The sequence below is a fragment of the Lithobates pipiens genome, unplaced genomic scaffold, assembly GCF_037356315.1.
Source record: "Lithobates pipiens isolate NorthernLeopardFrog02 unplaced genomic scaffold, aLitPip1_a1.2 Scaffold_18, whole genome shotgun sequence".
Classification (NCBI taxonomy): Eukaryota; Metazoa; Chordata; class Amphibia; order Anura; family Ranidae; genus Lithobates; species Lithobates pipiens.
In genome coordinates, this window is record NW_027507758.1 from 240,088,072 (window position 1) to 240,114,304 (window position 26,233).

At 41.8% G+C, this 26,233-nt stretch overlaps 1 protein-coding gene across 1 annotated transcript in view; it reads left to right on the forward strand.

Moving 5' to 3' along the window:
- Positions 1-25,498, forward strand: part of LTV1 (LTV1 ribosome biogenesis factor) — a 37,277-nt gene extending 11,779 nt beyond the window's left edge. The window contains exons 5-11 of the mRNA XM_077486720.1: positions 2,363-2,492; positions 10,940-11,195; positions 14,203-14,330; positions 16,439-16,572; positions 18,127-18,179; positions 19,767-19,967; positions 25,075-25,498. Coding sequence (XP_077342846.1) covers positions 2,363-2,492; positions 10,940-11,195; positions 14,203-14,330; positions 16,439-16,572; positions 18,127-18,179; positions 19,767-19,967; positions 25,075-25,188 — 1,016 coding nt within the window. The 3' untranslated portion in view covers positions 25,189-25,498. The remainder of the gene's footprint in view (positions 1-2,362; positions 2,493-10,939; positions 11,196-14,202; positions 14,331-16,438; positions 16,573-18,126; positions 18,180-19,766; positions 19,968-25,074) is intronic.
- Positions 25,499-26,233: the final 735 nt, after the last annotated feature.

Below are 26,233 nucleotides of genomic sequence, written 5' to 3' on the forward strand. Positions count from 1 at the left end.
TGTGTATATATATATATATATATATATATATATATATATATATATATATATATATATATATATACATACATACATACACTATGATTCTGTACTTGCCAAATATGCAGCAGAAATCTCCGTCCGCTGAGTCTAGCTGCATCCACTTTAACTGTGTGCAGCTGAAGCTGCTGCCTGTTCACTTCCTGGATTTATACAGTAACACAGAGGTTCACCTCCCAGCTCTGCAGCTCTCATCGGCCCTCTTATGACTCATCCCCCTCCCTTCCTGGCAAACTCTCACCAGAGTGAGAGAGAGCGCTATGCATGATGTCATAAGCCTAGGCCTTTTACCAGACAAACAGGAAGTGGGCTGTATAAGGTATTTACTGGCAAAAAAAAATGTTTTACTATCCAAAGTTAAAACAACAAGGACAGAAGACTTAATAGATGGAAAGTTGAAAAAATTACTGAAGGTCCACTTTAATATGTAAAGTTTAAAAAAAAAAAAAAAAAAAAGACAATTTATTCTTGAACATATGTAAGCAGTGGTAAATATAACTAGCTATAGGGGAAAACAAAAAATCTCTATCCATTCTGAGAATAACGAACAGATGAAATATAAATATATATATACACATACATAATATACAAACGGTGTGACAACTATTTTCATTGGTGATTATTTTGATTGTTTCCGCCCTAAAATTATTATTATTAAGAATTATTAAATCTAAGCAGGGTAGCCAGTTGATCTAAAAGATCCTGACAAAAGCAAGAAACTATTGTTGTGAGTAGGGTAACAAATTGAATGCTTTACAGCGTTACTTACCTGTAATGGACTATGTCTCACGATGTGCAGGCTGCAGGACTGCCCTGTCCTCTACTTGCTGCTGAACATTTGATGCTGTGAGGTTTACCTGCTTAAGGTCTCTGGGCTCGGCTGCTCTGAAGATGATCAGGCTGCATTCACACTTATTTGAACTGGATGCAGGTTTCCCTGCATCCAGTTAGAATTACAGGAGAGGGTGACCGGCTCTCAATGGAGCCAGTTCACACATCTCCAGGGTGGCCGCAGTCTGCATTGAAGAAGGATCCTGTGTGTCTTTGGCTCTGAATCAGATGTGAATTCAGGCAGAAAGTCGAACCTGATTCACACCTGAATTGGTGAAGAGGAACGCACCAGACCCCATGCTGTGAACCCAGCCTCAAACGGGGATACACCAATGAATAGGGAAGAATGTGATCAGTCACAGGATTCTCTTCCCCCCCCATTCACAGATCTTGCCACATACATTGTAATCAGTGAAAGAACTTTTGTCAATGTAGGAGAGTGCAGGTGGTGGTGTGTCCTTTGTAAATAATCTTTAGTGTAGCTGATCCCAGAGACCCAAAGCTGTTTACCCTCACAGCACCAAATTTTCGGAATCCAGCAGCCTGGATATTGTGGGACTTCAATTCAATAAAAGTAAGTAATGTAACTAAAGTTGTAGAGAAACTACCTACCCTTGTGCCAAAAACGCAACCATCGGGCTGCTCAGCACCAGTCAGAAAGCTGAGTGGCAGGCGGGGTGCTGGGCGCTGGAACACTCTGTGTGTGTTCAGCACCCAGCACTAAAAGAGAGATGGTACTGTGGGCAAAGTTCTCTCCACCCACAGTACATGTAAAGTCCCAGCCTGTGGAGAGAGAGTGGGTGACCCAGAACCATGTGAGGGTTAAGTGATCAGTAAGAAAACAATGACAGCCAGTGCAGAAGAGGGAATGGGGTTAACACTTTCAGTGCCATGACCACCAATGAAGGGGGGGTTCACTTTAAGGCTGCCTGTAAACTAACGTTCAGAGGCAGTTGGATGTTTTTGCGCATTAACTCATCCAATGTTATCTTATATGTACACAGGCTCATTTACTGTTGTTTTTAGGCTGTTGAGTTTAGAGGCTGTTCTTTAGACCCCTGAAAAATTGGTTCAGACGCAGAGTTTACCAGCGTTTCAGATGCGGTTAAACACAGCTAAACGCGGTACCGGTGTCTGTTTTTGGTGCTTTGTAAGCATTTGGAAGGGTCTCCTGATATATTTAAAAAACACTCCTAGATGCGAGCAGGGCAAAGCGCTGATAAACGCGGCATGCAAACAAGGCTAAATGGACGTTTTTAAATGCTGGTTTCTAGCTTTCAAGAAAAACGTACAGAAGAGGTTGCCTGAGCGACCCGTGTACATTAGGCCTCACTGCCATGATCACCAATACAGAGAAGAGAGGGAGCTAACTATTATTGCCATGAACAACAATACAGGGGATTGGGTGACTGCATAGAATGCATGCAGATAAAAATCCTTCAGCCTTTGAACCCGCTATAACACAGTCATTATTGTGTTTTGCTTATATTAGGTCTTTGTCTGGACCTGGATCCTGATGTTGTGGCAGCACTAGATGATGATTTTGACTTCAGTGACCCTGAAAACCAGTTGGAGGATGACTTCATATTAAAGGCCAATGATCTTGGCAGTAAGGATCAAAGGTAAAGGACAGTTTCTTACAAGTACTGGTTGGTGTGTGTGTGTGTATGTGTGTGTGTATATATATATATATATATATATATATATATGTGTGTTATTACATTTTGGTACTTGTGTATATTGGCCCTAAAGACCAGGGGAAGCTATATTCTCACTGATTAGGTTTGTCTATTCTCTCTTGTTGAGTTCTGTCAGTTAACCCCTTCCCTTCCGGGGGGTACACCGGGATGATGGGCGCACCTGCAGTCATCATCCCAGTACCGTTTTTTTCAGCAGGCGATTGGCTATCCAGCCATAACAATCAATGCGGCTAAAAGCCGCTCGGCTGTTATGCCGGAGGAACGGGAGGGGACGTCCCCCCTCCTGCCGCTGTTACCGGTGCTCCCGCTCGATCGGGAGCACCGATTCCATGTCCGCTGCCTCCAGTTGCTGGGGAGGAACTGCAATGAAGCCGTAATCGGCTTCGTTCCAGTCTCCTCATAGTAAACACGGAAGCGACGTCATGACGTCACTTCCCGTTTACTCGGCTGCCAAAGGCGCCGGTTTTAAAAATATATACGGTATTCAGAATCGCCGTTTTCGGCGATCTGAATACATTGAAGTGTAAAGGAGGGGTGGGAGTCTTTTAGACCCCCGATCCCTCCATAAAGAGTACCTGTCACCACCTATTACTGTCACAAGGGATGTTTACATTCCTTGTGACAGCAATAAAAGTGATCAAATTTTTTTATTTATTTTTCAAATAAAAAAAAAAAATTTTTTTTTTAAAGCGCCCGCCGTCCCCGCGAGCTCGTGAAGCAAAGAAAATGCATACAGAAGTCGCTCCCGCATATGTAAACGGTGTTCAAATCACACATGTGAGGTATCACTGTGATCGTCAGAGCGAGAGCAATAATTCTAGCACTAGACCTCCTCTGTAACGCTAATCTGGTAACCGTAAAAAAAATGAAAGCGTCGCCTATTGAGATTTTTGAGTACCATACTTTTGTCGTCAATCCACGAGTGCGTGCAATTATAAAGTGTGACATGTTTGGTATCTATTTACTAGGCGTAACATTATCTTTCACATTATGCAAAAAAATTGGGCTAATTTTACTGTTTTGTTTTTTTATTATTCATGAAAGTGTCCCTTTTCCCAAAAAGTTGTGTTTAAAACACTGCTGCGCAAATACCGTGTGACATAAAATATTGCAACAATCTCCGTTTTATTCTCTAGAGTCTCTGCTAAAAAAATATATATAATGTTTGGGGGTTCCAAGTAATTTTCTAGCAAAAAATATGGATTTTAACTTGTAAACACCAAATGCCAAAAATAGGCTTAGTCATGAAAGGGTTAATAAAAGTAGATGTTGGATTGAATGCACAATAGGATCACCATAAAATCTACACAAAAAGAACGATACAGTTGGCTTTGTTTCATACTGCAACTGTGTGATATAATGAATAACAAATTATAACGATTAACACCATTTTTGCAAAATATAAATATCCGAATTCACTTTCTATGATCTCTATAAAGATACTTCACTTATACATTTGTGTAAAATCCTATATAGGTTAGGTTATATATAGGTTTATTGGCCTGTTTTTACTTTTATAGCCTAAGGCTTCATGCACACGAGACGCAGATGCAAACTCTGCTGGACACATGTTTTTAAAAGCTGAAACCGGCGTTTAGAAACGCGCGTTTTGCCGCGTTTTTTACCGCGATTTAGCTGCGTTTTACCGCGTTTGCGTCTAGAAGCGTTTAGTTAAGCTAACATCATAGACCCTCCCCAGCTCAAAAAACAGTATTATTAACTATTTCAGCAATTTTGTGAGACCAGAGTGAGTAGCAGCAGCTGTGAGAGCTGCAGTGTACTTGTATTTAGCGTGTCACTTGCCACGTCATCTGCCACAAGTTGTGGATTGTCCACTTGCCACGTGACTTGCCACATCACCTGCCACGTCACTTGCCACGTCACCTGCCACAAGTTTTGGATTGTCCACTTGCCACGTCACTTGCCATGTCACTTGCCACAAGTTGGGGATTGTCCACTTGCCACATCACCTGCCATGTCACTTGCCACGAGATGTGGATTGTCCACTTTCCACGTCACCTGCCATGCCACCTGCCACAAGTTGTGGATTGTCCACTTGCCACGTCACCAGCCACATCACCTGCCACAAGTTGTGGATTGTCCACTTGCCACGTGACTTGCCACGTGACTTGCCACGTCACCTGCCACGTCACTTGCCACATTACCTGCCACAAGTTGTGGATTGTCTACTTGCCACGTCACTTGCCACGTCACTTGCCACGTCACCTGCCACGTCACTTGCCACGTCACCTGCCACAAGTTGTGGATTGTCCACTTGCCACGTCACCTGCCACGTCACTTGCCACAAGTTGTGGATTGTCCACTTGCCACGTCACCTGCCACGTCACTTGCCACATCACCTGCCACAAGTTTTGGATTGTCCACTTGCCACGTCACCTGCCACAAGTTGTGGATTGTCCACTTGCCACATCACCTGCCACGTCACTTGCCACATCACCTGCCACGTCACTTGCCACAAGATGTGGATTGTCCACTTTCCATGTCACCTGCCATGCCACCTGGCACAAGTTTTGGATTGTCCACTTGCCACGTCACCTGCCACAAGTTGTGGATTGTCCACTTGCCACATCACCTGCCACGTCACTTGCCACATCACCTGCCACGTCACTTGCCACAAGATGTGGATTGTCCACTTTCCATGTCACCTGCCATGCCACCTGGCACAAGTTTTGGATTGTCCACTTGCCACGTCACCTGCCACAAGTTGTGGATTGTCCACTTGCCACATCACCTGCCACGTCACTTGCCACATCACCTGCCACGTCACTTGCCACAAGATGTGGATTGTCCACTTTCCATGCCACCTGCCACAAGTTGTGGATTGTCCACTTGCCACACCACTTTCCACATCACCTGCCACAAGTTGTGGATTGTCCATTTGCCACGTGACTTGCCACATCACCTGCCACGTCACTTGCCACGTCACCTGCCACAAGTTGTGGATTGTCCACTTGCCACGTCACCTGCCACGTCACCTGCCACAAGTTTTGGATTGTCCACTTGCCACGTCAGCTGCCACGTCACTTGCCACAAGATGTGGATTGTCCACTTGTCACATCACCTGCCACGTCACTTGCCACATCACCTGCCACGTCACCTGCCACAAGTTTTGGATTGTCCACTTGCCACGTCAGCTGCCACGTCACTTGCCACAAGATGTGGATTGTCCACTTGTCACATCACCTGCCACGTCACTTGCCACATCACCTGCCGCATCACTTGCCACAAGATGTGGATTGTCCACTTTCCATGCCACCTGCCACAAGTTGTGGATTGTCCACTTGCCACATCACCAGCCACATCACCTGCCACAAGTTGTGGATTGTCCACTTGCCACACCACTTTCCACGTCACCTGCCACATCACCTGCCACAAGTTGGGGATTGTCCACTTGCCACGTCACTTGCCACATCACCTGCCACATCACTTGCCACAAGATGTGGATTGTCCACTTTCCATGCCACCTGCCACAAGTTGTGGATTGTCCACTTGCCACATCACCAGCCACATCACCTGCCACAAGTTGTGGATTGTCCACTTGCCACACCACTTTCCACGTCACCTGCCACATCACCTGCCACAAGTTGTGGATTGTCCACTTGCCACGTGACTTGCCACATCACTTGCCACGTCACCTGCCACAAGTTTTGGATTGTCCACTTGCCACGTCAGCTGCCACGTCACTTGCCACAAGATGTGGATTGTCCACTTGTCACATCACTTGCCACATCACCTGCCACGTCACCTGCCACAAGTTGTGGATTGTCCACTTGCCACGTCACTTGCCACATCACCTGCCAAATCACTTGCCACAAGATGTGGATTGTCCACTTTCCATGCCACCTGCCACAAGTTGTGGATTGTCCACTTTCCATGCCACCTGCCACAAGTTGTGGATTGTCCACTTGCCACATCACCTGCCACAAGTTGTGGATTGTCCACTTGCCACACCACTTTCCACGTCACCTGCCACAAGTTTGGGATTGTCCACATGCCACATCACTTTCCACGTCACCTGCCACATCACCTGCCACAAGTTGTGGATTGTCCACTTGCAACGTCCCCTGCCACGTCCCCTGCCACAAGTGGATTGTCCACTTGCCACATCACCTGCCACAAAGTTGTGGATTGTCCACTTGCCACGTCACCAGCCACATCACCTGCCACAAGTTTTGGATTTCCACTTGCCACGTCACTTGCCACGTCACTTGCCACAAGATGTGGATTGTCCACTTGTCACATCACCTGCCACGTCACTTGCCACATCACCTGCCACGTCACCTGCCACAAGTTGTGGATGGTCCACTTGCCACGTCACTTGCCACATCACCTGCTACGTCACTTGCTACAAGATGTGGATTGTCCACTTTCCACGTCACCTGCCATGCCACCTGCCACAAGTTGTGGATTGTCCACTTGCCACGTCACCAGCCACATCACCTGCCACAAGTTGTGGATTGTCCACTTGCCACGTCACTAGCCACATCACCTGCCACAAGTTGGGGATTGTCCACTTGCCACATCACTTTCCACGTCACCTGCCACAAGTTGTGGATTGTCCACTTGCCATGTCACTTGCCACGTCCCCTGCCACGTCACCTGCCACAAGTGGATTGTCCACTTGCCACATCACCTGCCACAAGTTGTGGATTGTCCACTTGCCACGTCACTTGCCACTTCCCCTGCCACAAGTGGATTGTCCACTTGCCACGTCACTTGCCACGTCCCCTGCCACAAGTGGATTGTCCACTTGCCACATCACTTGCCAATTCACCTGCCACAAGTTATGGATTGTCCACTTGCCACGTCACCTGCCAGTCACCTGCCACAAGTTGTGGTTTTTCCACTTGCCATGTCACCTGCCAGGTCACTTGCTGTGTCACCTGCCAGGTCACTTGCCACGTCACCTGCCACAAGTTGTGGATTGTCCACTTTCCACGTCACTTGCCACTTCACCTGCCACGTCACTTGCCACAAGTTGTGGATTGTCCACTTGCCACATCACTTGCCACCTGCCATGTCACTTGCCACAAGTTGTGGATTGTCCACTTGCAATTGCAATTGTTTAAAATATTTTTCTAATGGTTTTTCATCATTTGCAATCATTTTTGAGATTTTTAATGTAAAAAGAAAAGGTCACCTTTTAACCACTTCCCGACCGCCGCACGACGAAGTACGTCGACAGAATGGCACGGGCAGGCATAAGGGCTTACATGTACGTCCTTGCCTTCCCGCGGGTCGGGGGCCCGATCGGGCCCCCGCCCGGTGCCTGCGGCGGTCGGTATTCGTTCGGGAGCGATCCGGGATGATGGGGCGGCCATTCATTCATGGCCACCCCCTCGCGATTGCTCCCGACGAATAGAAATCCTTCGTCACATCACTTCCTCTCCTGTAATGTAAACACAGGAGAGGAAGTGATGTAATCTCTCCTCCGTGTCGGTATTTTTCGTTCCGACACAGAGGAGAGAGGATCGGTGAGTTGCACCAACACGACACTACACAGTAGAACATGCCAGGCACACTCACACCCCCCCCCCCCCCCGATCACCCCCCCCAATTACCCCTGCCCCCCAGTCACCATGACACCAATGTCATTTTTTTTTTTTTGCATTGGTGTCATTTGTGACTGTAATAACTGTTAGGGCAGTTAGGGTTAGCCCCCTTTAGTTCTAATGTACCCCCCTAACCCCCCCAATAAAGGTTTAACCCCGTGATCACCCCCCGTCGCCAGTGTCACTAAGGCTGGGTTCACATTGCAGCGGTTTATGAGAACGAATGTGATTCGCACCGCACTGCAGTGCAAATCACATCCGATCTCTGTGCGATTCGAGTTCAGCCATACAGATAGTATGGCTGAATTTGCATCGCACCCGCCGCAAATTCGCACGGGACCCTTTTTTTGGCCCGCAGCAGAATCGGATCGCATGGGTGTTCACACCATGCGATCCGAGTTTGCAGATCGCACTGCGATATGCGAACTGATCTGGGGGTGTCATTAACATTTCACTGACACTCCCAGCAGTTCGCATAGGGCAGTGTGAACTGCCGCCGGGAGGCATGCGATGCGGGAACCCGCCGCGGATTCGTGGCGTTCCCGCATCGCTCCAGTGTGAACCCAGCCTAATAAGCGATCGTTTTTCTGATCGCTGTATTAGTGTCACAGGTGACGCTAGTTAGGCAGGTAGGTATTTAGGTTCGCCGCAGCTTTTTATAGCGCCAGGGACCCCCATATACTACCGCATAAAGCCCCCTGATTGCCCCCTAGTTAACCCTTTCACCAGTGATCACCATATAACTGTTACAGGTGACGCTGGTTGGTTAGTTATTTTTTTATAGTTTCAGGGCACCCGCCATTTATTATCTAATAAAGGTTTAACCCCCTGATCACCCGGCGGGTGTCATTTGTGACTGTAATAACTGTTAGGGCAGTTAGGGTTAGCCCCCTTTAGTTCTAAGGTACCCGCCTAACCCCCCCAATAAAGGTTTAACCCCGTGATCACCCCCCGTCGCCAGTGTCACTAAGGCTGGGTTCACATTGCAGCGGTTTATGAGAACGGATGTGATTCGCACCGCACTGCAGTGCAAATCACATCCGATCTCTGTGCGATTCGAGTTCAGCCATACAGATAGTATGGCTGAATTCGTGTCGCACCCACCGCAAACTCGCACGGGACCCTTTTTTTGGTCCGCAGCAGAATCGGATCGCATGGGTGTTCACACCATGCGATCCGAGTTTGCAGATCGCACTGCGATATGCGGACTGATCTGGGGGTGTCATTAACATTTCACTGACACTCCCAGCAGTTCGCATAGGGCAGTGTGAACTGCCGCCGGGAGGCATGTGATGCGGGAACCCGCCGCGGATTCGTGGCGTTCCCGCATCGCTCCAGTGTGAACCCAGCCTAATAAGCGATCGTTTTTCTGATCGCTGTATTAGTGTCACAGGTGACGCTAGTTAGGCAGGTAGGTATTTAGGTTCGCCGCAGCTTTTTATAGCGCCAGGGACCCCCATATACTACCGCATAAAGCCCCCTAGTTAACCCTTTCACCAGTGATCACCATATAACTGTTACAGGTGACGCTGGTTGGTTAGTTATTTTTTTTATAGTTTCAGGGCACCCGCCATTTATTACCTAGTCTCACTAGTGTACCCCTAAATTTAGGGGTGTCTACTTTTCAAAATGGGGTCATTTGGGGGGGTTTGTGCCATCTTGGCATTTTATGGCCTTCAAAACTGTAACGCCCTTAGAAAGCCTGAAGGTGGTGCTTGGTTTTCGGGGCCCCGTACGCGGCTAGGCTCCCAAAAAGTCCCACATATGTGGTATCCCCGTACTCAGGAGAAGCAGCAGAATTTATTTTGGGGTGTCATTTCACATATGCCCATAGCATGTGTGAGCAATATATCATTTAGTGACAACTTTGTGTAAAAAAAAAAAAAAAAAAAAAAAAAAATTTTTTTTTTTTGTCATTATTCAATCGCTTGAGGCAAAAAAATAAAATATTCAATGGGCTCAACATGCCACTTATCAATTTCCTTAGGGGGTCTACTTTCCAAAATGGGGTCATTTGGGGGGGTTTTGTACTGCCCTGCCATTTTAGCACCTCAAGAAATGAGATAGGCAGTCGTAAACTAAAAGCTGCGTAAATTCCAGAAAACGTACCTTAGTTTGTAGATGTGACAACTTTTGCGCAAACCAATAAATATACAATTATTGACTTTTTTTTTACCAAAGACATGTGGCTGAATACATTTTGGCCTAAATGTATGACTAAAATTGAGTTTATTGGATTTTTCTAATAACAAAAATTAGAAAATATCATTTTTTTTCAAAATTTGCGGTCTTTTTACGTTTATATCGCAAAAAATAAAAATCGCAGAGGCAATCAAATACCATCAAAAGAAAGCTCTATTTGTGGGAAGAAAAGGACGCAAATTTTGTTTGGGTACAACATTGCATGACCGCGCAATTACCAGTTAAAGCAGCGCAGTGCCAAATTGTAAAAAGACCTCTGGTCATTTACCAGCAAAATGGTCCGGTCTGAAAGTGGTTAAAAGCGCTCATAAACGAAAACGCGGCAAAACGCGGTAGCGGCGTTTTGCCGCATTTTGCGTCTGAAACGTGGAAACTTTTGCGTCTGAACCCATTTTTTTGCTTCTGGAAAAACAAGGTTAAACGCAACTGCATAAAAACGGCAAAAAACGAGACTGTGTGCATGGATACATAGGATAACATTGAATGAGTTCAGGAGCAGTTGAAAAAAGTGTCCAACTGCCTCTGAACACGCGTTTAACTGCTTCTCGTGTGCATGAGGCCTAAAGTTGATCTTGGTGTTAATATTATATATAGAAATGAAAATGAAGGGGATGACGACGAATGGGAAGATGTTGACGATGAGGAAGAGGATAGTGATGACAGCCAAGATGATGATTTTGACTCAGAAGGCCCCCTTTCTGATGACGAGAGCAGAGGTGAAGCTGGCCCGATGAAAGAGTTCCTGTTTATGCAGGAAGAGACGAAGAGTCGCTTCTCAGAATATTCTATGTCTTCATCTGTTATGAGGAGAAATGACCAGCTCACCCTTCTGGATGAGCGCTTTGAAAAGGTAAGATCAGCAAGTGATCAATAAATATACATTGCAATTTTTCACTACAGTGCAGTGGATAGAAAGAAAGCAAGAATTATTTCTTGCCTGTTGCATGCTTAAGTGGAACTAGAGTCATTTTTTTCATCTTTCCATCTATTAAATCTTCTGCCCTTGTTGTTTAAACTTGGATAGTAAAACCATTTTTTTTTCTGCCAGTAAATACCTTATACAGCCCACTTCCTGTTTCTTTTATGGAAAAAGCCTAGGCATATGACATCATCCACAGCTCTCACTCTCGTGAGAGTTTTCCAGGAAGGGACGGGGATGAGTCATAAGAGGGCCAATGAGAGCTGCAGAGCTGGTGGTGTGTCTGTGTAAATCCAGAACAGGCAGCAGCTTCAGCTGCCCACAGTTAAAATGATTGCAGCCAGATTCTGTGGAGGGAGCATATTTGGCAAGTACAGAATCACAGTATACATAAAATAATATGCAAAGTGGTTGTAAGGAAGCTTCAGAATGGCAAAGATGTTTTTATTACAAATTATGTGAGCAGACTGCAGTTCCTCTTTAGTTACTGTGGGCATGCATAATTCCAAAGAGCTGGATAGATAGATAATTGTTCCTAGCATAAGCTAATGAGGAAAAATGAATCCAATTGGAACACAAACATAACTAAAACGCCTTTTATCAAAAAAGTTAAAGTTGCACTTACATAGAAGTGACTTGGTAAGTGCCTATCACCAGAACTGCTTCATCCAGAGGAATATCATGTTCTACCAACAGATGCAAATGTACTCCTATATAAAAGTTGACTGTAGAGGAGAGAGAAATGGATTGTTTTGAGTGGAGCAGGAACAAAAATGGGGGGACCAAATTTGTGTACAAGGTGAGACAGTACCACCACTAAACTAACATGTTTTTGGAGTTATTTTAATGGAGGTACTGCATCACCAGGTTGTTTGATACCAGGTTGGGATGCTTTTCCCGTTTCTCTCACTGAATGTCAATACATCTTGATTGCTATCTTTCCTCCTGCCAGCTTTTATATGTGAGTATATTTACATCTGTTGGTGGGACATCGTATTCCTCCAAATGAGCTGTTCCTGGTGATATGCACTGATCGAGTCAATGTAAGTGCAATTTTAACTTTGTTTACCTGAACTATCCAATGTGTTCTGTTTTGATGTTTACATGTACACTGTATTTGGTCCTTGGGGAAATGTACAGATCCTGCAAAGATAACCAGCACTTGCATGGTACCAGTGCAGCATGATACATTTGAAGATTTGAGCAATAAAACACAACTATTAGTAAAGGGGCAAGGGTTAGAACCTTTGAGTTTTTATTGCTGGCTGTGTTTCCTTGCCACCCACCTGTTCCAGGATAGTCTGCGTGACGGGATGTGACCAAGACAGAGCGAGTAAAACTACCGCCAGCAATAAAAATGCGACAAAATTGTGATCCTTCTCTACTGTGTCTAAAACAAGGGTTCTAGAGTACCACCTTGCCAACTATTTTTTTTTTTTTCCAGAGCTGGAAGGTCTAGTGCACATAATCTAAGAAGATTGGGAGGGGGTATTCCCTCAGTCTGTCATCTAAAATGCTTGACGTGCATATTGTACATGATTTTAGTTGAAACAGGCCTACATTAAGCTGTTAATTCGTCATAATGCAAACTAAAATTAACAAGAATTGTATTTCATAAAAATCTGAAAGCTTTCTTAATTGTAAAGGCTAGGTTAGTGTAGTAAGCTAAAATTTGGCACAGTATTTCCATGGCAAAGCAGCTAGCCTAGGTGATGAGTAAAGCTACAGCTAAATACATCTAGGTGCATGAAAACAAAAGGTGTTCAGTGTCTTGCCATTTATTTCCCTTCTAATCCAGCCACAGCCTGAGTGAAAAGGCACTTTGCCGTTGAAATTAAAGCTTAAATACAGGGGAGTTTAGAGACAGGAAAAAAATGCCTGATGCCCCTAGAAGCAGCTGCAAAAACATCCAGTGTGCATGAGGCCTAAGGCTCCCAGTCTGCAGCATGTTGGCAGATGACAGCTAAGGCTGTGGCTGCTTTCTATAGAAAACAAGCTGTAGAGCTATGAACATATTTTGTTTTGATGCACCTGGAATGTGTTTTAGCCTATTTAAACAGAAAGTTCAGTTGGGTTGTAAAGCTGAACTTCAGGCATAAAATCTAATTTAAATATGTTCCGAAATAACCACAAATGATATACTGTAAATCCATGCTGTGTGCTCAGAAAGTCTTTGCAGACTTATTGCCTTATTAAAGTAGCAATGACATCATCACAGTACCGAGAGCAGAGGAATAGAGGGACTCAGTCCCCACCTACTATAGGCTGCAGTCAGAAAACAACAGGAGGGCGTGGAGACCAGACCAGTCATCCTGTACAAAAGGCGGGAGCAGCGGGGACTGGTCATTATTACAGGAAGCTCCTGCACAGCTGTAAATTTTTTCAGATTTAATTATTGCACAGTTCTGCAAGAAATACCCAAAATATACTAAGATTCAAGGAAGACTATACATGGATCTTGTATTTATTTAGACAATATTTGCTCTTACCAGAGTTGAGATTTAAGACCCCTTTCACACTGGGACAGTGTGGACGTTAGGGGTAAAGTGCCGCTAGTGCTAGCGGGGACGCTTTTAACCCCCGCTAGGGGTCGAAGAAAGGGTTAATAGCACTCATGTCGGCAGCGCTGCCCATTAATTTCAATTGGCAGGGACAGTGAAGGAGTGGTGTAGACACCGCACCCCCATCACCCCAAAGATGCTGCTTGCAGTACTTTTTTTTTTTTTTTTTTTCCCCCCCATCATGCAAGCACACCGCCCCAGTGTGAAAGCTCTCAGACTTTCACACTGGGGTGGCTTGAGAGGTGCTTTACAGGTGCTTTTTTTTTTTTTAGTGCTAAAACGACTGAAAAGCCCCCCCCCCCCCCCATATGAAAAGGGTCTAAATTTCATTGTATGTTTTTAACTATACTATTTTTTTATTTCTTTTTTTTGTACAGTTTTATGAGCAGTTTGACGAAGATGAGATTGGTGCCTTGGATAATGCAGAATTAGAGGGATTTATTCAGACAGATAGCGCTAGACTTCAAGATGTGGTAAAGGACTACTTCAAGCAGAAAGCAAAAGAGTAAGTGCCATCTCTTTCTACTGTATGTGTATTAAAAAAAGTATCTATCATGATAGAAAGAAATATCAAAGCAGCTATTGCTGAGAAAGTCAGTTGCAGATTTATTAACTATGATCTCCCAGTCTTCAGGTGTACTCTGACACCCCCCCATCCCTCTCCAGCACCCCAGCTAATAGTGACCGGCCCATATCATGGAAATAAAAAAGAAATATAATGTGTAAACACCAAATATCAAGCTTCATTGAAACTGGTTCCATATACAGTATAAGGAGTTTTGTTTTTGTTTTCTTAATGTGACCTTGTAGGCAGGAAAGGAAAGAAAAATTTATTTTAGAAAACATATTAATTGCCCATCTTGTTCTGCTATGCTTGCACAGATTTCTGAACGCATACTCAACACAAACCCAGCTCTTTTCAAGAATAAAGTCAACAACTTTGCTAAGGTTGTTTAAAGCCTAAGTCCGGGTTTACTATGAGTTTAAAAAGTTCACTTGGGACAAGCTGACCCAAACAAACAAATTCCTTCACTAACAGCTGTGCCTGCAGGGAGTGCTGTATTAACTGTATGTAGGTAGCATCAGGGGACTCCTTTTCCCAATTCCGAAACAATCGTGTTGTGCTGAGTCCTGTTCAGCTATTCATAGGAAGCCTTTTACTTTTGAGTTTCTGGTGACTGGCTGAGGTAGGGAAGTGGGTGGATGACATGACTATCTCCACTGTTTAAAAGATATAGGACATTTTGAGTGGACCTTACCGGTACCAGAAAAAAAAGAACACTATATCATTTATGAAGTTCAATTCATTACAAATATATTACAAGATTAAAAATTTGTACAAGATAAAAACAAGAAAGTTGGAGCTCTCATTGCTATAACCACACAATGTATATAACATATTGGATCCCTATTGCTGCTAAATCAGAAAGGTCAACGTTTCACCTTTTATGCTTCCTCAGGACCTTATTTACTTGGCTGTAAGCAGAGGGATTCTGTATTAAAGAAAGAAGGGGAAACGTCATATTCCAAAAATGGACATGAAATCCAGCAAATTTGTATAATAAATCACAATCTCCACCTCAGCCAATCACATGAAGCCTTGTGGAAACAAAATCAAGCAAACATTACAAACATCAATCCAAAACTGAGCACCTTTTTTTTTGGATTGATGTTTGTCATGTTCGCTTGATTTCATGGACTGTCAATAATTTATTTTGTTTTTACTTCCGGATGTGCTGATATTCTTTGTTGTCATTGGATTTCCCTGGCTACAGACCAGGCAGGCAGCTGGATCTCTTCAGCAGCTCATCAGATCCTCACAGGTGGCTTTGGGCGGTGTGTTCCCAGCTTTCTCTCGCATGAAACCTTGTATTTGTTCATAAAAGTAGAAAGCTTCCTGTGAATTGCTGAGCAGCACTCAGCCAGAATTCATTTTGTTCCAGGAATGGGACAGGAAGCCCCTGTCCTGCCGGATTACAGCACTACTATATACTGTGTGTAGCTGAGGCATACAGAGGCCTACAAAGCTCCCAGTTTGCACATGGTAAAGGAAAAGTTGGTTTGGGTCAGCCCAGCCCAAACAAACTATTTTTAAAGTCATAGTAAACCTGGAGTTGGGATTTAAATAGAACCTGCTGGATTCCAAGTTTGTCTTTACAGAACAAATTACTGGACCTTCCTGACCTAGATTTTTACTACAAATGGTTGCTGTAGATGAACTGGAGAGGCACTGTCAAGCACATATAAATTGTCTTCCACACAAGGATGCTATAGTCATAGTGGAGAGGCACTGTCAAGCGTCTGAAATGTCACCTACTCAAGGCCGCTGTAGATGTAATGTGTAGGCAAAGCACATATTAAATATCACCTACACAGTACTTCTATAATTGTAGTGGAGAGGTGCTGTCATGCACAAACGAAGTACCACTTACACAGAGCTGCAGTACATTCAGTGGAGTGGCAACATCAGGCGCATAGAAAAAGTCTCTTTTGCATGGCTGCTATAGATGTAGTAGGGAGGCTTCACCAAGCTTTAATTATGTGCAAAGTCATAATGTGATGTTATACCAATGTTACATACTGGATTTTATAACCTTTGGGCACTCTATGTAGGTGTGTAAAATTAAAAGATTTAAAACCCATAGAAGGTTTGGATTTGATTGAAGAAGATGAAGAAGTGGAAGAGGAAATGCAAACTATAGTTCTAGAGCAGCCTGCTGAAAAGTGGGACTGTGAATCCATACTCAGTAAGTATATTAAAAATGCATCATACTTTTTAGTCAGACATTGTCATTCTCATGATACACTTTTATGCAGCAACTGGCTCCCAATCCTGGTTGTTACTGACAGCCACTTATGATCAGGAACCAATCAGAATGGCTCCCAATCATGTGATCAGTATGTCAGCTCTGACATAGTGATCAAATTGAGGCCGGTGCCTTGGTGGCATTTTTATTTTATATTTTTTGCTAATTTTTTAGCCTATAATAGAACCTGTGTACCACTAAAGAGTAAATGTCCTATAAAAATATAATTTATGAATATATATAACAGTCATTTTTGGACTTTACTACATGTGCTTGCAGATAATCGTTTAGCTGCTGCTAAAGTTAGAGCTTCTCTAAAACAAATGATTTTGGAATTCTACAAACCCTTCCAGGACCCCACAGTACAAACCCAGGTTTAATAGATTTTGTGGCAGCTGATTTGGGTCCAGTTGTTAAAGCCTAAGAAGAAATTCTAACCAGCCACCCATTAGACTTAATGAAAAGCTCATCCAGCTATTTGTTCTTCATTGTATTTGACATCAGTTTGGTTCACAAGCTATAAACTGTATTCTAATATCCTAATTTGCAAGGGGCTCTTGATTCTATTTTCCACCTTCTCTAGCCCTGCTAGGCTTACTGGAGGCAAATAATATTTTTTTTTTGCATGGCATCATGGATTCCTTGGTACAACTACACTCTCTGCTATGCCTGCTGGGTCCTCTTGAGGGTTTTTTTTGTTTTGTTTTTGTTTTAGATCTAAATATTTATCTGCACAGCTTTTGCCTGAGGTATTGTTGACTACCTAAAGGCTCATAGCTAAGGTGTGGATCCAAGTTGGATTTCTGCTTCAGCAGCCCATTGAGAATGGCTCGTCAGGTGCTGCTACTCATAGTAGTGGAGGGAAAAGCATGACATATAGACTATTACCAAATCAAGAGAACATTCACAGACTATGAAGAACGGAGAATACAATCAGGAATGGGCCCACATCACAAGGGAAAAGAGAAAAGAAATGACATGGGTTTACCTAATGTAAGATAGTATCTTATACTGCTGCTGCTTTTCTGTGCTTGATTAGCTCCATTTTAGGGTAGGGGAGACATAGGGGGCTTCTTAGCCCCCATGCGATAGCAATAAAGTTAAATGAAAACAAAAAAATGTAACAAAAAAAAATTATAAAAAAAACGGAAGCATGTTTTTAGTGTAATTTTTAACTTAAAATATATGTTTGGAAAACATCTGCGCAAATATTGCGTAGACAAATTTTATCTTTTATTTTTCATGGCCTCCGCTTTTAAAAAATATATAATATGTGGAGTTCTAAGTAGTTTTCAGATTTTTAACGTGTGGAAATAAAAAATAAAAAAAAAACGAACTCGGATATGAAGTGGTTAAAGGACCGTTAAGTACTAGCCCTAATATTTTTCATTTTGCCACCTTCATTCTGTTAACCATACATTAATTTTTTTTCATTCAAAGTTTGATTGCCTTTTAAGTTTAAAGTTGTTTTTTTTTTTTTTTTCCTTTTCACAGGTACATATTCAAATTTATATAATCACCCCCAGATAATTAAAGACCCACCAAAGGTATGTTCTCTTAATGGTGCATAATATTAAGCAATTTCATAGTCTATAACAAGATGCCACAAAATGTATTTATTTTGTTTGTAGTAAAGTTTTTCTTTTAAGCCTTTTAAGCCCCATCTTATACTTGCATCGCATCATTATCAATAGACATGTGCAATTTGTTTAGTTCCAAATTGTTTCTTTAACGAATTTTGACAAATTAGTTCAGAGTTTTTCAATTTCCGATGTTCAAAATTTATGAATTTACGTATTTCAGAAAATAAGAAATTCCGACATTACGAATTTCCGGATTTTCTAATTTCGGAAATTCGAAAATTAGTGAAAAAAGAATCTGTTTAATTCTAAATAATAACTAACTATTAAATTATAGGTGTTGGAATTCCCTTTCAAATTTGTCTGTTAGGGAACGTAATGAATATGAATTTATCCGAAGTTACTAATTTAAAATATCTGAAATAACGAATGCCGCATCTAACCATATGAAACAATCTAATAATAATAATAAAACCTTTTTATTATTATTTACTATTAATTTGTTCCATTCCATTTGTTTAGATGCGGCATTTGTTATTTCAGATAATTCGTAATAGTTAATTTAATAGTTATTAATTTAATTAAACTGATTTTCTTTCTTTTTTTTTTTTCAGATTTTCAAATTTTTGGACTTTCAAATCTTTGAATTCCCGAATTCCAAAAATCCGGAAATTCGGAGTTCCGAAATTCGGAAATCCTAAGTTCGGAAATTCATAAATCCGAAATTTGGAAATTCAGAAAAACATAAATTTGGAAATCCGAAAAATCGATATGTGAAAATTCCCGACATTTCTGAATTTTCATTTTTCCGAATTTCCAAAAAATCTAAACTAATGAAATGAAAATGAACTAATTTTTTGTCAGTGCACATGTCTAAATATCAATGATTCTACAACACTATGAAAGATGAGTATTGGGACTTTTCAGGTGCTTTTCAGTCCCAATGCTCATTTTTTCGTAGTATGTTTCCTACATTGTGTCTGCATGCCTGAAATATTCACTCCTATACAAAAACATGGAGCACTGTGAAACTTTCCTCTGCAGTCCAAAGCAAAGATCAGGTGCCGACATTCAAGCAAGCTCATCCAGGCTAACCGAGACAGATTGGAAGACAGAAGGTGGAAATGCCGCACACCGGAGCCCAGCCACTATATACACTGAACTGAACTGCTTCTGGCTATGCACTTCTGACATGTTTCGCTCCCCCTACAGGGCTTAATCTATGATCTATATAATAATCTTAATCTATGATTAAGCCCTGTAGGCTGGATGAAACATGTCAGGGGAGCATAGCCAGGAGGAGCTCAGGCTGAAGCTGTAACTTTACCTTTCTATATAGTGGGTTCCGGTGTGCAACATTTCCAACTTCTGTTTTCTGATCTAAAATATTCATATTTGAAATGAAAAGAATTGCCACATTGTTCTGCCACAGAGGAGCTCAGGAGAAACCCCTCCAGGGCAGCCTTGTAATATATTAGGAACATTTATATTCAAATGTGTGAAGGGCTCAGAATGAATATTGCATGAAGGTGTTAACTGGTATTTGTTATTTAGACCAAGCCAATAAAGGTATCTGCCAAAACTGGCATTCCACTGGGTGTTCTGCCTGGAAGGGGGCCTACAGCCAAACAAGTAGAGCGCATGGAAAGGATTAATGATGGAGATTTGCCCAGAGTTTCTACACAGCAGCGTTCTAAACATGAATCCACCGAAGAGAAGAAAGCCAGGAAACAAGCTATAAAAGAAGAAAGAAAGGTGAGCTGTTTAACGTTCTCTTCCAGTATGTACTAGTTACAATAATTGGATGCCTTTCCCCTCAGTCCACCACCAACTAACATGAGGAAAAAAACTCATGAATTTATGAACTTAATGCTATAATTATTATGGTCTTCTTTAAAGGAAAACTTCACTTTTAGAAAAAATTAAATAAATGCACATATTTTTACTAGAACAAAATGTGTGTGTGTGTGTGTGTGTGTGTGTATGTGTGTATATGTATATATATGTATGTGTGTATATATATATATATATATATATATATATATATATATATATATATATATATATATATATATATATATATATATATATATATTATAGCTCTATCTATATCTTTTTTTTTTTTTTTTTTTTCCTTAGGAGCCTGCAGAGCATTGCACCCACGATCAGCAAATCGCTGGTGCAATGTCAGGCTCCTGCAGACTCACAGTAAAGCTGTCTTCCCATACCACCTATATGTGCAGACAGTTACTGAAGAGTTGGAAGAATCAATTAACTATGAGGAGCGCTCACCAGCTCCCTCACAGTTCATTGAAAACACAAGCTGTCTGCCGTGGTGGCAGGCTGTACTTTTAATTCATTCACAGAACTCTGCACCGCGGCAGAAACCCTGCACAGCTGCACTATTTATTTTTTTTTTGTTTGTTTTTTTGTATTATCTTTGTTTAAGACAAAATTACATATCATGTCAAACATTTCCAATGGAACAAAGCCATAAGCTTAAAAGGACATGTATAAATGTGAGGTAAAAATAATAAAGAAATAAAAGGAGGAACACTGGGTGTATGACTAAGTAAAACTAGGGCTCTCCCCATTGCTCAAGTGTGGAGGGGTAAATCTGTGCCAGGTCAGCTGGTACCCGATACCAGCATGACAAAATCTTGTAGTTTGTTTCCTGCCTTTTAGAATCAATAGAGCTGGCAGGAGTAAGCTGGTATACAGTATCTCACAAAAGTGAGTACACCCCTCACGTTTTTTGTGAATATTTTTTATATCTTTTCATGTGACAACACTGAAGAAATGACACTTTGCTACAATGTGAAGTAGTGCTTGTATAATGTATATGTGTAAATTTGCAGTCCCCTCAAAATAACTCAACACTCAGCCATTAATGTCTGAACTGCTGGCAACAAAAGTGATTACACCCCAAGTGAAAATGTCTAAATTGTGCCCAATTAGTAATTTTCCCTCCCTGGTGTTATGTGACCCGTTAGTGTTACAAGGTCTCAGGTGTGTTAAATTTGGAGTTATCACTCTCACTCTCTCATACTGGTGACTGGAATTTCAACATGGTACCTCATGGCAAAGAACTCTCTGAGAAAAAAAAAGAAATGTTGCTCTACATAAAGATGGCCTAGGCTTTAAGAAGATTGCCAAGACCCTGAAACTGAGCTGCAGCACGGTGACCAAGACCATACAGCGGTTTAACAGGACAGGTCCCACTCAGAACAGGTCTTGCCATGGTCGACCAAATAAGTTGAGTGCATGTGCTCTGGGTCATATCCAGAGGTTGTCTTTCAAAAATAGACATATGAGTGCTACCAGTATTGCTGCAGAGGTTAAAGGGGTGGGGGAGTCAGCCTGTCAGTGCTCATTCGCCGCACACTGCATCATACTGGTTTGTATGACTGTCATCGCAGAAGGAAGCCTCTTCTAAACATGATGCACAAGAAAGCCTGCAGACAGTTTTCTAAAGACAAGTAGACTAAGGACATGGATTACTGGAAAACCCCTTTGGCTCTGAGGAAGAGGGTCCTCCCCTGAAATGCGTACGCCATCTTTGTGATGTCATCTGTTTTTCCATCATGTCCAGGTTGCTGATTTTAGAGAAATTATTTAACTTGCTTTTGTATTTTCAACCTCTTTTATCACATCTGTGTGTAAGTACAATTATTGCTGTTACATTTTTTTAATACATTTTACGTTTTGGTAATGCACAAGGTTGGTGCACCCTCCTTTTTTCTCTATATGTTTCTGGAATCATGTCCTATGGTCTGATGAGACCAAGATAAACTTATTTGGTTCAGATGGTGTCAAGCGTGTGTGGCAGCAACCAGGGGAGGAGCACAAAGACAAGTGTGTTTTGCCTACAGTCGAGCATGATGGTGGGTGTGTCATGGTCTGGGGCTGCATGGGTGCTGCCGGCACTGGAGAGCTATAGTTCATTGAGAGAACCATGAATGCCAACATGTACTGTGACATACTGAAGCAGAGCATGATCCCCTCCCTTCAGGGACGGCTGCAGGGCAGTATTCCAACATAATGACCCCAAACACACCTTCATTTGACCACTGCTCTGCTAAAGAAACTGAGGGTAAAGGTGATGGACTGGCCAAGCATGTCTCCAGATCTAAACTCTATTGCGCATCTGTTGGGCATCCTCAAACGGAATGTGGAAGAGCGCAAGGACTCTAACATCCACCAGCTCTGTAATGTCATCATGGAGGAGTGGAAGAGGACTCCAGTGGCGACCTGTGAAGCTCTGGTGAACTCCATGCCCAAGAGGGTTAAGGCAGTTCTGGAAAATAATGGTGGCCACACAAATTTTTGAAACTTTGTGCCCAATTTGGACATTTTTTCACTGTGGGGTGTACTCACTTTTGTTTCCAGCGGTTTAGACATTAATGGCTGTGTTGAGTTATTTTGAGGGGACAGCAAATTTTCACTGTTATACAAGCTGTACACTCACTGTTTTACATTATAACAAAGTGCCATTTCTTCAGTGTTGTCACATGATAAGATAAGATATAATAAAATATATACAAAAATGTGAGGGGGGTGTACTCACTTTTGTGAGATACTGTAAGTGAGTCAACTGAGCCATGGTGAATTCAAGCCATAAGTCCCTCTCCCAGACTCGTATATATGTAGGCTTAGATTCGGAGGTAGCAGAACCTAGCACCTGATTTCGTGAAACTGGCTCTTCTATGAAAAGGCGTTCAAAAGGTGTGAGGGAGGAAATATCCCTCAGGCTACTTTCACACTGAGGCGCTTTACAGGAGCTACCTGCATAGCGCCTGTAATGAGCCTCTCTGGAGCGGTGGGCTTGCAGGACAGTAAAAAAAAGCTGCTGCTTTAGTAACATGTTACACCCCAAATATGGGTGCGACCTGTAAAATGTTACTAAAAGTGAACCTATGCTAGTGCTGTTAATGCTTGGAATCAAAGAAAGGTTAAAACTGGTTAATTTTAAAGAGATGAACCTAAATTCACTTGGTGGGGCAGATGTCAAGGTTGCATGGTCACAGGGCCTTTGATTTCCCTTACAGCATCTGCCATGTGGCTACTACCTTCTGCTCTGACACACAGCAGTTTGGTGTTATATATAAAAAAAAAAAAATTAATCGGTGCCATTTACAGTTCAGTGATGCCCATCTGTCTTTTTTTTTTTTTTTTTTCAACTACTTCAATCTTTAATAAACTTAGTATACTATAGCATCAATGGGCAGCAATGGAGAAAGGATGAGGTAGAACTGTGGATTATTAAACTTGTTTGCATGATAATAGTACATAGTGAGTACATAGTTAGGTTGAAAAAAGATACAGGTCCATCTGGTTCAATCTTAAAGTGAAAAACCAACACCAAATTCGCTATATGGTCCACTTTTATGTGATTGTACATGTTGATCATATTCCCCCCCCCCCTAGCTGCTCTTCTCAAGAGGGAATAAATTAAATTCCTCTTTCCTCATAGCTGAGTTCCTCCATGCCTCTTATCAGTTTGGTTGCCCTTCTCTGCACTTTCTCCAGTTCCCCGATATCTTTTTAAAAACCTGTGCCCAAAACTGAACTGCATATTCCAGATGAGGTCTTACTAATGAGAGATTTATATATACTTATTCACAGGATTTCTGCACAAACATAACCAACAAAAAATTTGTAGTATTCCATAGTAGTTACAGTTTCGGGCTATTTTAGATAGCGTCTTCAAGGTATGATAGATATAGATATAGATATATATATAATTTTCACACCTCAAAATTTCAAGTCCTGAGCTACTAGCCGGGCCTCGAGGGTTACTCGTCACCAGTTGCCCCACCCCGAAACACACCCTCATAAATTATCTCATGAAATGACACTTAAATGTTTTTTATGAAGAATTAGGTTATAAAAATAAATATTAACAATTGAATTGAAATGAAAGCTGTGATGTTCCTTGGTACTGTCATCATGCGGCCACCTGCTCTCCTCTCTTCCCCTCCGTGATCGTGGCTCCCATGCAACCCTGGTGTGCACAATGTGCTTCCTACTTCCTTAAAATCAGTTAATGATTACTTCCTCTTCTACTACGATTAACCCCATCTATGACTATATGTTTGAAGATTTTTATTTATCTGGCTAGTAATTGTGGGTGTATATACAGTATGTTTGGACTAAACACTAACATTTTAAATATATGAATTAAAAATGGTAATACAAAAGTTTTAGGACCCTTTTTAAATGATTAGAACAACACAGCTGTAAATAGATTTACAAAAACAAAATACCCTGTGAGCAGTAGCGCATCAAAATAGATTTTTTTCCTTGGTCATCCCAGATGACCTGGTAACTCATTTTGCAGGACTCTTCCAGGATAGCCCTGGAGTAATTTTCTTGCTTATAAAAACTGAGTCTCGGTTCACACTTCTAGTTGTGTGATGTTGTACGCCATAGAAAAAGATTGCATAGATATGACAGGGGCTGAAACAGAAGTGTTGTGCACCCACCCACTAGACAGGTAACAACTACCATAAAGCACTTGATCAAATTACAACACATGGGGTAATGTGCATTGTAGCACATGCTACAGAGACCCTGTATAAGTGTATTGTAATTCATTCTTGATTGCAATAAACATACAATGCTCCAAGTGCATTAACATTGATTCACAATGAATGAGCTGTCTAATGCAACATTCTTCAATGCACAAAAACGCATGCTATAATGTTGACGGCAAGCCTACGCCTAAACATTCTTACAAAATGTTCCCTCCCGCTTCTCCTACCAGTCTCGCCTAATCTGTATAAAAAAAGATGTGTAATTAGTATTTTATATTTGTGTTCAATTAATGATTAGTGTTTTTTTTTTTTTTTTTTTTTTCCAGGAACGAAGAGTGGAGAAGAAAGCCAATAAACTTGCCTTTAAAGTAGAAAAGAGCAGACAGGAGAAGGAACAACTGAATTTGAGACAAAATCTTCAAGGGCTTAAGATTGCTTAATAATTCCACAGCCAACCAAAAGACAAGACTGGGAGTTCCTTTTCTGTCATACTTGCTGCTGCAGCAAGAAACTTTTTTAGCATTGTGGTGTGTACTACACATTACTGCTTCATGCTGCGTATTACTTTCTAAAAAGTATCTTCATTTCAAGGTTGTATCAGAAATGTATTTAAGTCTATTGAAGAAAAATATGGATTTTGACTTTATAAGATGCTTTATATACCAAGGAGGTATGCACAATGATTTGAACAACAATATTTAATTTGGCAGTTTTTTTCTATTGCCTTAATAAATTTTATTTTGGATTCCAGCAAGCATGATTATGTTTTAAAAAGGATCAACTAAAAAAACTACTCATGCGGTACTGTCAGCCGTTTCCCTTTTAACCCTTCTGCTGCACAAGTTGTTTTTGTTCACACGCACGTGCTAAAATGCAAATTTTGTGCAAAAACACAAAAAAACACCCATGTAAAATGTAAGCCTAGTGTTGTGATAGTCAGTAGACTTAACTGCCACATCCCTAAATTACAAATGCAAAACACGGAGAAAATAGCCCCATCTGGACTTTAGGGCAGTTTTAAAACTGTTTTGAGACTGATGTATAGTAAATTAACAAAACTTTTTTGCAAACCAAAAAATCGTAATCGCATCAGATAGAGATAAAAACACAGCAACAGCAGTGCATACAGTAAATGGGTACCCTATAGCGCGTACATCTGGAATTCTGGGTTGGTTTTGGGATAATCTATGACCAAACCAGGAATGATGTTCACAGAGCAGTTCCGAACGTGTTTCAGAATATAGTGAAATTCCTTCTTCCGGTGAAGATGTGAGCAAGGTACAGAGGTATAATAATACAAATAAGTACATAAAAATTAATTATAAAGAGTACACAACTATTGTAATATGAAGGTACCAAAAGGAGTCACGGCATATATACAAATACTCACAATGTGCATCGGTGTCTAATTATAGAACGAGCATCCTTCAGACGCGTCATGCCATATTCAGTTATATTCTGTAGTATAGGATGTATGTCGCAACG